This window comes from Mchenga conophoros, linkage group LG23, assembly GCF_057382185.1.
Source record: "Mchenga conophoros isolate Kocher_MC1m ecotype Shallow Benthic linkage group LG23, M_conophoros_male_GT1.1, whole genome shotgun sequence".
NCBI classification, from domain to species: Eukaryota; Metazoa; Chordata; class Actinopteri; order Cichliformes; family Cichlidae; genus Mchenga; species Mchenga conophoros.
This window is the reverse complement of record NC_140547.1, coordinates 34,409,189-34,422,716: the sequence shown is the minus strand read 5'-3', so window position 1 is coordinate 34,422,716 and position 13,528 is coordinate 34,409,189. Positions and strand designations below refer to the sequence as shown.

Below are 13,528 nucleotides of genomic sequence, written 5' to 3'. Positions count from 1 at the left end.
CTGTAGTAGCTCACATTATGAACTGTCAGCAGTCTGACTAAACAAAGTTGTTTGTCTTTTTCTATTATAATGATGATGATGATGATGATGGTAAGACAAAATTTCCAAACCAAATCACAATCCTTAATCCTGAGTTTGACAGATTCCTTTCTCTGTTGTATACGTGCTTGGCTTTGATCAATGGCCTGCCTAGTAAAATTAAATGCAGTGGCTGCCTGCTGACTAGTTTGACATGTGGATCAATTTGCTGAATCAGAGTTGTTGTTTTTCTTTTTTCTACAGGATCATGCGAAAGGTTATGGGAAACAAATCCAGCTGCCCCACGCAGGGCGATAAAGTGGTAGAGCTTATATACATCGACATCGTGGGTCTGACCCAGTTTAAGAAGACTCTGGGGCCTTCCTGGGTCCACTACCAGTAAGTATATTTGTATTTTACATTTGAAGGCCATTAAACTTCATTTTCTACATCACCTTGTGTTGACTGTCAGGTTTCTACATGAACGTAAACACTGTGGGATTTGGATCCAGGATTTACATCCATATGGCTCGTTCCATCCTTGGCTACAAAGGCCGAAGTGCTTTGCACCACCATGTCGCAAACATGCTTTTTAATCCAGTAAAGCTGGGCCTTTTAACCAACCTCAAGTGGACATTAGAGGAACTGCAGCAGTTTTGGGCACTTCCAAGTTAGAGGTTGCCTTTGGCGTACACCTAGGCAGATTGATAATCTTGGAGGTGCCAGAAGGAAGAAGATTATTTCCTTTTAAAATTTCTTGACTTGCTAAGCTCCAGAAGTTTAGAAGCTGCTAGCTTGCTAGCTTCCTAAGTAGTGTTTTCCAGTAATGCATTATAATTTGTAAAAAAAAAAAAAATCATTCCAGAGTATACATATGTGTTATATGTTGTGAATGGTAAGACTATTTCAAACACGACTAGAAATCTTGGAGAAAAACATGTATTACAGTAGAATATTTAGTGTACAAATTTAAAAGCTGCTAGCTTACTACCTTGCTAGCTTGTGTCCTTAAATAATATATTGTGATTTCTAAAAATCATTCATAAGTAGGGATGGGTATCGTTTAGGTTTTATCTGATACCGGTGCCAAACCGGTACTTTTGAAACGGTGCCGGTGCTTAAACAGTGCTCGAACCGGTGCTTAAAGAATGGAGAAGACAAACTTTGTCCAAAAACCTCTTATGTTTTTATTTTTAGCAGTCTCTTTTTTCTGCAAAATGATAACCAAGTTAGCCTTTTCTGTTGATACAACATGAAGGGAGTATCTCCCATCAAACAAGAAGACAGCCGCATGTAGCTATGATGATGTTTGCTAGTTCACCTTACATGCATTAATGTAATAACGTGGTTAGCCTACTCAACGTAAATTACACACGAACAACATTAAACTACTCGCCCAGAAAAGAACGGCTGCTGCTGCCATCATCATCCGTCATCATTTCTGCTACACTGACAGGGCTAGGGGCCAGGACTCTCCTCTTCGGGTTCTTGGGGGATGTTGCTAACTCGGGTCCGATAACAGGCAACCCACCCACAGTAGATGTGCTCGGTGTGAGGTCTCGCAGCAAGCTATCAAATACGGCGCATTTCTCGGCTTTTAAAAAAACGCTATGCGTCAGCAGGTGTTTCTTCAGATTCGAGGAGTTACCTCCTTTGCACAGTATCACCTTAAAGCACTTGTTGCAGGCTGCTGAGTTTGCATCTTTTGCTGTGAAGTACAGCCAGACTTTTGACCACTTCGCCTTGGGCATTTTTAATCTGTAGCTCTGCTCTAAAAGAACGTACATACCTGGGCCCGCTTACTATCCTTGGAAAGGTAAAATGATTGGCTAGAATCCAAAGTGTATGACTTCTCTAGAAAAAAAACACTGAAATAAAGCACCAGAATGTGCGCTGCTTTTCGGTCTGGTTACTACCGTTTATGTCAGAACCGGTGCAATTACGGCACCGAATATCGGTACCGATCCTTCATAAGTAGAGATGTCTGATGTATTACAGTTAAATATTTACTTTCAGAAGTTTAAAAGTTGCTAGCTTGCTAACTTATATTATGATTTCTAACAATCATCCCAAAGTAAGACATAAAACAGCATGCTTGTGTGTTGGCTCAGCGGGCTTAATATTAATGAGAAAATAAAATCGGTCACATTAAACAGCTAGATTTCATGTCATTTACTTTGTTATAGCTATCAGTTAAATATCATGTATAGCTATCGAGGGCTCTCATATCATTTCTCTTTCCTCATGTAAAAATCTGGACACCACTGCTGCCAACTGTGGCTGCCAGCAGCTTCCCTCACGTAGGCACATGTCGCTGGGTCGAGGTTTGTCTGGCACTCGTTGTGACAAAGAGTCTATTTTCTGCTCATACATTGCCACAATTTCCCAAAAGGCCCAAGGAGCTGTTGTTCATGATGTTGTGACCAATTCTATTCTGTCTCCCCAACTGCTCCACTGAGGACTGTAGATTAGGCCTTCCCGGTTTGTTTTGAAAAGAGCCTCCTGTCAGCGCCGACTGACAGGAAAAAAGAAGGAACAATAACTCTGGGGCAGTAATAGCTCTGTCGGTTCCTCCTGCTTGTCACCAGGTTTTGTTTGTGTGAGACTGAACACTTTAACCTGCATCCGCTCACTTTATGCCCTGAGGAAATTGGCTTAGCCTCAGGTATAATTAAGGTCCAGATGATGTTATTGGTGTTAATTCTCCCACCATTATTGAACAGTTATGTCAAAGCGCTTTGTGTCACTGTATACTTCATATGCACTTTTGTGAAATAAGACCTGGAGTGCAGGCTGAAAAGTTATTTTCCACTAAGTGTAACCTTAGAGTCTGGGAAATAATATCTCTTCCTTTTAAGGCCTGAGAATCCCACAATCCCGTTTATTTTCTTTATATTCATGCAGGGAGGTACCCGATGTACAGAAGAAGCCAGATTTGTTTTGTTTTTTTCATTTAAGACCCCAAATTCTTAAAAGCAATAAACTCTAATAATAACACATATTTTTTTTGTGTGATGGGACAAAGCAAACAAGTCTGTCCAAGCTGTTTGTGATTGCTGTTTTGTTATTCCTGCCATCAGTCTTTATGTTTCATACTACTCTGTAATGAAAATACTCCAAGTTGTTATTTTCTTGGTAAAAACTAGAACAGGTGTTTGCCTATCGTTCAATTTAATTTAATACTTTCATTGCCTTGCTTAATCAGACACGCTTCCAGGGATCTAGTGGTTAACACGTTCGCTCCAGGTCACTGGTTTAGTTCCAGCTAGAGACATGGTTCCTCACTGGGGTTGTGTCACGAAGGGAGTCCAGCTTAAATCTCTGACAAATTAGACATGCAGAGCCACCTGCTGTAGTGAGCCCTGTGGCGAGGGAGCAGCCTGTTTATTCAAGCACAATATCTAATTCAATTTCATTTATAATGCAGCAAAACACAACAATAGTCGCTTCAAGGCACTTTATGTTGTAAGGTAAATACCTTTCAATAATAAAGAAAAAACCGCAGCGATCAGACTACCTGCTGTTAGCAAGCAGCTGGCAACAGTGCGAAGGAAAAACTCCCGTTTAACAGGAAGAAACAGCAGTCATCTGCCACAACTGTTTGGGGTTGAGGTGAAAGACATGGGACAAAAGACTCAAGTCTTGATACAAGTATTTCCTGTTTCTTCCTTTGTTCAATTTATTTTGCCGTTTCTATTGTTTTGACAACTTTTTTTTTGTAGGCAAGTTTGTTTTTTTTGTGACTCATGCTGTTGTTTACCTTCTCTACTGTGTCAGTGCAGAGGTATGACTTGCAAGTCCTTAAATAGAAACATGTAGGTAATAGACGTTGACATTTTTGGCGTGCCATCGTAGCATTGTTCACACACAGCCACTGTCAAGAATTTGTGGTATCTATGGAAACATCTAGTCTTTAAATCGAGACTTAACAGGTTTTTCACATTTACTTCAGTTAACATTTGAAATGTAGACCTTACTGAGTCAAACTAACTCAACTTTGTGTTGAGTGAGACAATAAAGGCTGAGTCTAACAAAATATACCTTACAAGAATTTACCAAGACTGGCTGCAGGTCATAATCTTATCTCAGGACTGGGTTGCTAATGTTATCCTAATCTGATAACACTGTGTAACATCGAGGGACACAATCATAGACTGGGCGACAGCGTTGCATTTTGGTTTTTCTATCCTGATATCATTTGTAATGTTGTGTGTACAGCTTCAACACAGGTAGCTAAATTAAACTAAAATCAAACTAGTTGTCTTTCTTCTTACTAGGTCAGTTTGTAGCTTGTTTAGCATGTCAGAAATGTTATAGCGATTACTTTATGGCCTAATATTTACTGGATACAGTGAACTAAAGGATGAACTGAGCCTATGTTATTATAAAGGAACATTAATGGTTCACAGCCAGTGGGACCCCAAAATAATAACAATTAGTTAAGAGTGTTACAATTTTCACGTTTTTATTAGACAAACCATTAACTCATATCTCTGTTTATCATTCAGCTCTTGTGTTTAGCTTCAGGCATGTGCAGACCTGTAACAGACCGTCAGATAGATCAGCTGAAGACCAAATGTTTCACTGACTGTGTTTGTTGGATGTGTTTGTGTCGCATCTGAGATAACCATGATATGAGAGGAAACTGACATTTACTATAGCGATCATCATAATTTATTTATTTGGCTGGTGTTTATGGGGAAATCGGACTCATACTGTAAAAAACAAAAACAATAATAGCCCAGCTTGAAATAAAGCAGCGAGTATCACCAAGTACATACTTCTTCAGCTAAACAGCCTCATCTCCTGCCACATTATGACGCCCACAACTCACGGGCCACCGTTTTACAGCTCCAGCAGCACTACCCCATCTGTTAAGGGTATATCTACCAGGGACGGATGAGGGTTGTTTTCCTCTGGAGTGACTAGAGATAGCATGTGGGCATGTTGTTGTGCTGCTTTCATTTTAAAGTTTCCTCTTGGCGAATCTGTTTCCAACCTCCTCACTCTCCCAGGGTGTTTCACAGTTCACACAGCCAGCTGCACAGCGTCTGGGTGGGCGGAGAGGCAATCAGTGACTGAATCAAAGTCTGTGTGTGTGTGTGTGGTTGTGTGTCTTCCATATATGCACCTGGCTTCTTGTTATCATAGTTATTAATGCTGAGTTTTGTACCATGACCAAAAAGTGAAAGTCACTTAACTTTAGTTACCTCTGAGAAAATCCACCAGAACATAGCAGTCTAAAGAGGAAGGGGGGTTTAGTCAGTGGGGACAAGATTAGCAGCTTGATATTAATTTTTATGTTTTTCAATGATTTTTTTATGCCTAACTAATGAAAAATGAACCCAAATAATAGAGGTGGAAATACCCCACAATGCAATGTTACTATAATTTTTAACATTTTGCATTATTGTTAGTATTGCGGTAACTGCGGTAACACCAGTTTGTTGCCGGGCTAACACAGATACCACTTGCACTCACATTCACACCTATGGGCAATTTAGAAATACCAATTAACCTAACCCCAGTAACTCTGTGTCTTTGGACTGTGTGAGGAAGCTAGAGTACCCAAAGAGAACACACATGGACACGGGGAGAACCGTGCTGCCCTAATAGAAAGTTAAGTTCTCAGTTAAGTTGTTTTTTTCCTGCAAAATTGTCTGGCATACCAACACTGTCACTAAATGTGACATAAGTGTTCCTATAAGACAGAGTCAGTCTGCTTTCAATCTGCCGTTGAATTGCGATTAGATGCAACATGTTTCTGATAATATAACAATTAACTGTGATACATCATCAACAATCACATATCTGTTGCTGTCTGCATAGACAGAAATTCACATTTAACTCAGATTCACATGGCTATTACAATTACATCTGGACTGATAGTTACATGTTGGAATTATGTCTGCATTCATAAAAAAACGTCTCTGGAGCGATTGCAGAAAGGTTGTTTCCTTTCAGGCAACCTGTGAAATCGCAATTAAAAGTGGCGAAAGTGTGCAATGCTATCAAGCTCTGGGCAACCATGTAGTCACCACAAGTTACAATCAGTCATAGAATGTGAAAAAATTCAATACAGTCAGCATGTAGCCACCAGTTGTTGTTTTTTTAATGCTTTTGTTTTTGTTTGTTCATTTTTGTTGATACGAGGAAGCTGCTGTCCTATTTTTACTCGCGTGGTTGACCCGTTAGCTTTCTCTGAATTAGCAAGTAGCTTTGTCAAGCTGAGTGCGTCCAATATGTTTATGTTTAGCTCTAAAAAAATAAATAAATAAATGACATGGCATTTGCTGAAATGCCAACTCAGGCTTAAAAACCAATGAATAACATCACATTGGCCACATCCATCTTTTCTATACAGTCTGTATCATTGACTCGATTTAGCCTCTGGGACCAATGATCGCTGTTTTGGAAACTTCTGTGTAGCTACCCGATATTGAAATAATGTATACGTGATATCTAAACCAACACTTCTTCTTTCATGTACCAGGCATTGTTTATAATGAGAACACTGAAGCAAATACATTTAAAAGAAGGTAATAAAAGCAGTGAGCCCCCCTCTTTTGCTTTCCACACAGACTGTTTACTTGCATGCAGGTGTAGTCTGCTGAGTCGTGACTCACACTACAACTGGAAACCAGAAAGCTTCTAGGGCCAAAACTGTTTCTTTCCTACAGATTCTCCATATTTATATGCAGATATCTGTTTGTGGAGATTAACTCCGTGCTGTGCATTCACTAAAGGTCAGGAAGTGCTTTACAATTCCCTCCCCTGGTTTTTGGTCTAATTAATCCCACACTGTGACCTTTAAGTCAGCCATGATGTTCCCTCACAGCCACAGCCATAGTCTGAGGATTTATATTTGTGATTTCATTTTCTTACATGGATGATATGTGTCTCAAGCGCTGACATGACAAAGACTGTTTTTAGCTTTTTAAAGCTCCAAATTTAAATATAGTGTCATTCAAAAGCTAACACAAAAACTTCAGCATTTATTTCTTGAGCTAAACACTACTATTAGTAAAGCCTTCTGTTTCTTCAGTAAGGTGGCTTAAATGGAAAGATTAGGAGTTCAAATGTTGACAAATTTTGAATCATGCTCTTTCTCAGTAGAGTAGCTTAACATGTCCCCTTTCAAATAAATAATTATGAGCTTGTTTCTGTGTGCTTCACTAAAAACAATGGGCAGGAACACAAATTGGTAATTTTAATTGCGTGCACTGTGCTGTTAGTGTATTGTTCTCTGGAAGATCAAGGGTGGATTTATGTGATTGATATTGTTTAATGTTACACAACGTGTATGCATGCATACATCTGTGCATCTGACCGTCATTAAAACTTGTGTGTTTTTGTTTTGTTTTTCCACAGGTGCATGTTGCGGGTGCTGGATTCATTTGGGACTGAGCCAGAGTTCAACCACGCTCACTATGCCCAGTCCAAGGGCCACAAGACGCCCTGGGGGAAGTGGAACCTCAACCCGCAGCAGTTCAACACCATGTTTCGTAAGTCGGCAGATTTTAAGCACACCCGCTCTCTGCAAAGCCGACTGTTAACGGTCGCTGAGAGGACTAGAAAGCTGTAGCCATTTGATTGAATGCAGGATTTATAAAATAGTTAATGTAATGAAACCCATCATCTCTGAGCCAGCAGGATAATCATGTGCATCTAAGAATGTTAGTGTTTGAGAATAACACTGGTCTTCTTTACACTAAGACATGAAAGATTTCATCACCTCTCCAAGTGACCCACACTGCTGTTTAAATAAAGTCAAGCTGCCGTAGGAGGCCGCTTGCAACATAAATCAGTTTAACTGCTCAGCACTCCTGGCTGTCATCTGTGTCTACAGGTCAGTTAGATGTTGAAGTTTCTGTAAAAAGAAGAGGCATAAAACACGCTCTGAGCATCCAGGACAGTGCGAGTTAATGGAATCTCATCAAGCAGATTAGTAAGTAAGAGGTCAGGCACTCAGCTCTCCATTTTGCTGTGATTATGAATGTAGGACGTAGTGTGTGGATGCTATGGGTGTGTGTGTGTGTGTGTGTGTGTGTGTGTGTGTGTGTGGGCGCATCGCTCCTGCTGTGGGATCACTGTGTAACTGGAATCAGCCGCATTTGTTGAGACGGATGAGCGGCGGCAGGAAAGGGAGCCAGCATCCCCGGAGTACTGACCTTTTCCCCATAGCTAAGAGAAAGTGAAATGTTACCCCTACAAATCCTCCGTTTGCGAGGTGAGGCCTGGAGCTATCCAGAATGCCACTGCACCTGAATAGCTCATTGTGCACTGAATAGGGTATGTCTTTCTCATAAAACACTGGAGCCTTTGCACAAAATCCAGTCGAGAGTCGCTGGGTTAGATGATATCGCTGGTGAAACAAGTGCACAGCAGTTGGGCTGAGTGTTAAAACCACAGAATTGCCTCACTTCTAGACATGAGAGACAAGAACAACAACCCCCCCCCCCCCCCCCCCCCCCCCGCATTGTGCTGCGTTACACCGGCCTTCAGGCTGAAGTCTGCTGTTTGAAACTTTGAACATTTAATATTTTCACATTATGCACACATTGTTTTTGCATATGGAGCTGCTGTTGCTCATCACGTTGTTTTAGCTTTACAGTTAGTGGCGTCGTCAGCTTCACATCGTTTCAGTGAGTTTCTCAGCGTTCCTTTGGGTTATTATTTTTAGTTTATTTCTTTAAACCTTGAATTAAAATGAAGAAAGGTTCTAAAAAGTCTTATAGTTGCCCACATTTTCCTGTTGATATTAATTTCAGTTTTCCTGCATGAAAAGAAAGTAATGTAGGCTTAATACTAACTTGAAAGCCAAAACATTTGTGACCTTATTTTGACTTTTTCATTGTCTTAAAATGCTCTCTAAGAAGTACTGATTTTCACTGCTAAACATAATCTGTAACCATGGTGATTCAGATTAGCTCTTCAGAGTGTGAACACAGCTTCATAGCCCAACAGTCAGAACTCCTCTGAAATGGATTACTCGCATTTCTTGCTGTATCAAACTGTTTTTCCGTGTCACATATTGAAGGGAGATGTAACAGCGGAGTAATTGAGTTCGGCTCGATAATTTATGCTAGATTCGGATTGGTTCATTTATAAGGATAAATCATTGGCTAGGGGGGGATTGGGAGTGTGTGGCCTGTGGTCAATAAGACAAGACCAAATGAACTCATTAATCTATTTCAGAGTTGGGAAAGCAGAGAGAGTTTTCTAGTGTACAAATTGTATTCATATAGGCTGTGTATCCTAACACGAGTCATTAATAATCGGAAGATCTGAAGATTTGACGGAATAATTATGTAGATCTATGCAGCGCAAAAGAGTGACATTTGATTTGATTTCACTTTGTCAGGGAAAACTTGTGAAATTTGTCTCGCATCCCAGGATGTGCACCGTCTCACATAAATAACAAAAACACAACAGCTGCTGTGTTCAGCTAGCCAGGTAGCGGAGCAGCCTGTTATTAGGTGGGCGGGGCTTTGTCGCTCTATTAAAGAATAGAGAAAAAAGATGGAGGATGAAGCAATGAGATGAGCTGCGTTTGCTGTTTGGAAGTCTTTAGGTTTTAAAAAGACAGAGAGATGGGGAGGTTTTTTGTTTTTTCTGAAAGGCCTAACCAGCTCCTCCACAAGTAGCAACAGTGAGCCAAGTGAGGTGGTGATCCAGTGTTACGCAACGCCAACAGGTGTGTCCCCCCATGACGTATTCCCAGCTCTGCAGTGGAAAATGTAGCCAAAAGGAGTGTCATGTTTAAGTGCAGTGAGAGGAAAAAGTGGCAATACAACTTATCTGAATTCATGTTTGCAGGATTAGTGTCTTTCACGTGTAATTTATTCATGGATTCATCAGCTTAGAAATCCACATTTTTGTAAGTTACATAGGCCTGAAGTGACTGCAGATAGATTGAGTATAGCCAGGCTTTAGATCTCTTTTTTTCTGGGCTTAAATCACTTAACATTGCTGACGCTACTGGGGATTTTATTAATTGGTTAAACATTGCAAGGATAAGTAATTTGCATTGTTGAGCACATTTCTTGTTCTTGCTTAACAAAGCAAAAAGAAAGCCTTCAGATGCAGCGAGGTTCATCTATTCCTGTGTTGTGGTGATCCCTCAGATTTGCATTCACTATAATAGGTTCTTATCCACCGTATGTTCATGCCCAGTTTCCTTTGTGTTGCTCTGCTACCGAATGTTTAATCCTTCATGGAAATCATGATTAATACTGGTCAGAGGTCAAATGTAGCAGATGATAGCATTTATCTCTGAACCTCTGCCAACTACGTAATTGACCCTGATGTCTGCTTGGCCGGGAGTGCCCTGAGAGCTTTGATTGATAATGGCGCTGCCACACATGTTGTCTTAAGTATTTCTTTTAATCTATTGTTTGCTCTCTGACTTTCCCTCTCAGCACGCCTACTTTACATGGCATCAAAAGTACAAGAGCATCTGTTTACAACAATGAAACGAGAGCCCTCGGTCAAACCAGCGCACCTGCTTTTCCAGTCAGTCAGTATCAGAAGGGAGGATTATCCGGGGTTAGCTGATTGGCTCATTGGCTAACAACTTGTCAATCACAAGCCGTTAGCTGATGACGTGCAGTTTATCAGTCAAAGCCACTCCTTGCTCATTACATTCATTTTCAAAATACCAAGATGATGAGAGGAAAAACTCTCAGCTTCATAGCTGGACTCCTCTAATCAGCGGTTAGGCCATAGTGGCTGTGCAGTAAATGAATCAAATCGTCCTGTTTATGAGGGGAAGCACATCAGAAAAAAAACATTCAGTGACAAAAGCTGAACTTTTTGTGTCCCGTTACATCTGGTGTAAAACTAACCCAGGATTTCATAAATAGAACATCATACCAACATGGTGGTGGTAGTGTGATTGTCTGGGCCTGCTTAGCTGTTTTACCACCTGGACCACTTACAATGTGTCCGGCCTTCAGTTCACCGTCTGAAAATTTAAGAGCACTTGGGTTACGCAGGACGATGATGTGAAACACACCAGGCATCCACATCTGAATTGCCCAAAAAACACCAAAATGAAGGTTGTAAAGTGGACTAATCAAAGCCTGGACTTGGCACGACCTTTAACAGGCAATTCATGCTAAATTAAAACAATTCTGCAAATAAGATGTGAAAGACTCATCACCAGTTATCATAAAAACACTTGATTGCAGTTTTTGCTACCAAGGGTGGCACAACCAGTTATTAGGGTTAGGGGACAATTACTTTTCCACACAGGGCCAGGTAGATTTGGACAATTTTTTTCCCTAATTAATGAAAAAATCATTTAAAAACAGCATGATTGGAATTACTCAGGTTGTCTTTGTGTAAAATTACAATTTGTTTGGTAAAATAAAACAATAACAAACCAGGAAGAGGGCTAAATACTTTATCACACCACGTCGCTATGTCAAAATAGATTTGGATAGAACAGAATAGAATAGACCTTTATTGTCATTAGACATGTACAACGAAATTTGCATTACTTTGAAATGTTTGTCCCTGACAAGAAAATGTAATTCCTGACAAGTAGAATCCGTGTGCCTGTTTCTGTTTAGCAATGCTCGCAGTGAAGGGGACACTGAGGGTGTTATTTTGATGTAATTCAGCGCCTCACAGTGTGTTCTTACCCTGCTTCATTTGAAACCTTTACAGATGATCATTTAGATTGATTGTAGTGGATTTCTATAATATCAGTGGAGGAGAAGCTTCAGACAATATAGGAATGCTGCCGAGAAACGCAAATATGGCTATTTCGTTCTGTTCTGCCTATACTGTAAGTGGTTGGTAGTTAAAGAACACCTAACTAAGAAGCAGAGATTTACTTTGCAGACCTGCTGTATCAATTTATACTAATGGTTTCCTAATGTTATCCTTCCATTCAATCACACTAAATAGAATATGCTGAGAAAGAAAGGCTGTTAGGGACCCTTTCAGTTTTCCTCACTGAATTCAAAAAGATCCAAACTCTACTCGAGATTTAAAATCTCAAACTTGCAGATGTAGCTTCTTTATTTTCCCCCTTCAGGGCCATTCAGAGATGCTGTAAGACCCTGAAGTCTTTGATGTAGGTTTTTCAAAGCGTCTGAGATTTAAGCGCTGATGTTGCATTTTTGCAGTTCTGTCTGGCCAGCAGAATAAAAGTTTCTTGTTGGGCCAACACTAATCACACAATCCCTAGTTTATAATTTGGGATTACATTTGTCTGATATTTTTTGTGCAGGAGCCATTGTACGATGACGAATAGTCAGAATTTACTGAGATCTTACTGCTTCTTTAGGCAATAAATATCCCAGAAAGATATCTTTCTCCTCAGAGTCCTATATTGACTGCTAATCTAACAAAGTCTAGGCTTCCTTAGAAAGCAAATTTGCTCCCTCACCTCTGGCGCTCAGAGCAAGTGCTTCTCCGACAGCGCTGTCCTCCCAGGCTGTTTGTTAGCTAATAGCGAATGATGCTGTGGCAAGTTGAGTGACATTTTGAGTAGCGGCCCTTGTGGGACAAGAAGCATCTGTTACCAAGTGCATCAAGAAGGCTGAACACTAATTAATAGCCTGTCCTGTTTACACAGTTTGATGGAAGAGTGTTAGTTCAGTCTCCTCCAAGTTCTCAGGACACCTCCGCCTCTTTGGCATTAGAAAACCATCATAGTCTCTTGTTATCATCTGAGTGGGCATCTTTTTGGATCTGACTATGTAAAAATACATTATATTAAAATACGTATTTAAATATAATGTTAAATATGAGATTTGTCGTCAATCAGCTCTTGGAGTAATTATGAAGACTGACCTCTGCTCCAAGGTTTTCTCCAATCTAGCTTTTACCAAGCTTTGTTATCCTTTCTACACTAACAGCTGTCAATGACTTTAAATATATGTTTCTGCTTTCTCAAAAAATCTTTTACTGTCACGACGGTAACAATGTTTGTAAAGTAGCTCCAAATACAGAGAAGATGTTCAGCAGCCAACAGGACACCAGATCACAGCCCGACTAAATATACTTTCAATTTAATTTAATTTATATTGTGCAAAATCACAACAACAGTCACTCAAGGCCCTTTGTATTGTAGGGTAAAGGCCCTACAATAGGACAAAGAAAACCTTGGGAATCAAGTCAATCCTCTATTAGCAAGCACTTGGTGACAGTGGGAAGGAAAAACTCCATTTTAACAATATGAGGCTCAAGGAGGTCTGCCACGACCAGTTGGGGATAAGGGGAGCGAGTGTATAAACAAACAGAGTGAAAAGACGTGAGTTAAGTGGCAAATCAGTTGAATTAAACACTCCAGGGACATGGATAGTAAGGCACATGTAAATTTAGTCAAAACATTACTGAGGGCAGGAAAAACACAAAGGAGGGAAGTATAAACAGAGAGAGTGAGCAGCTGACTTGCAAAAAAAAGTAGGAAGTAAAGTAAAAGAAGGATTGGAGGGACTATACAGGGTGGGCCATTTATATGGATACACCGTAATAACATGGGAATGGTTGGTGA

At 40.3% G+C, this 13,528-nt stretch overlaps 1 protein-coding gene across 2 annotated transcripts in view; it reads left to right on the top strand.

Moving 5' to 3' along the window:
- Nucleotides 1-13,528, top strand: part of mgat5 (alpha-1,6-mannosylglycoprotein 6-beta-N-acetylglucosaminyltransferase) — a 109,764-nt gene that overhangs the window by 64,210 nt on the left and 32,026 nt on the right. For both annotated transcript variants that reach the window (XM_085264927.1, XM_085264926.1), the window contains exons 9-10: nt 283-417; nt 7,390-7,523. In XM_085264927.1, the coding sequence (XP_085121053.1) occupies nt 283-417; nt 7,390-7,523 (269 nt within the window). The remainder of the gene's footprint in view (nt 1-282; nt 418-7,389; nt 7,524-13,528) is intronic.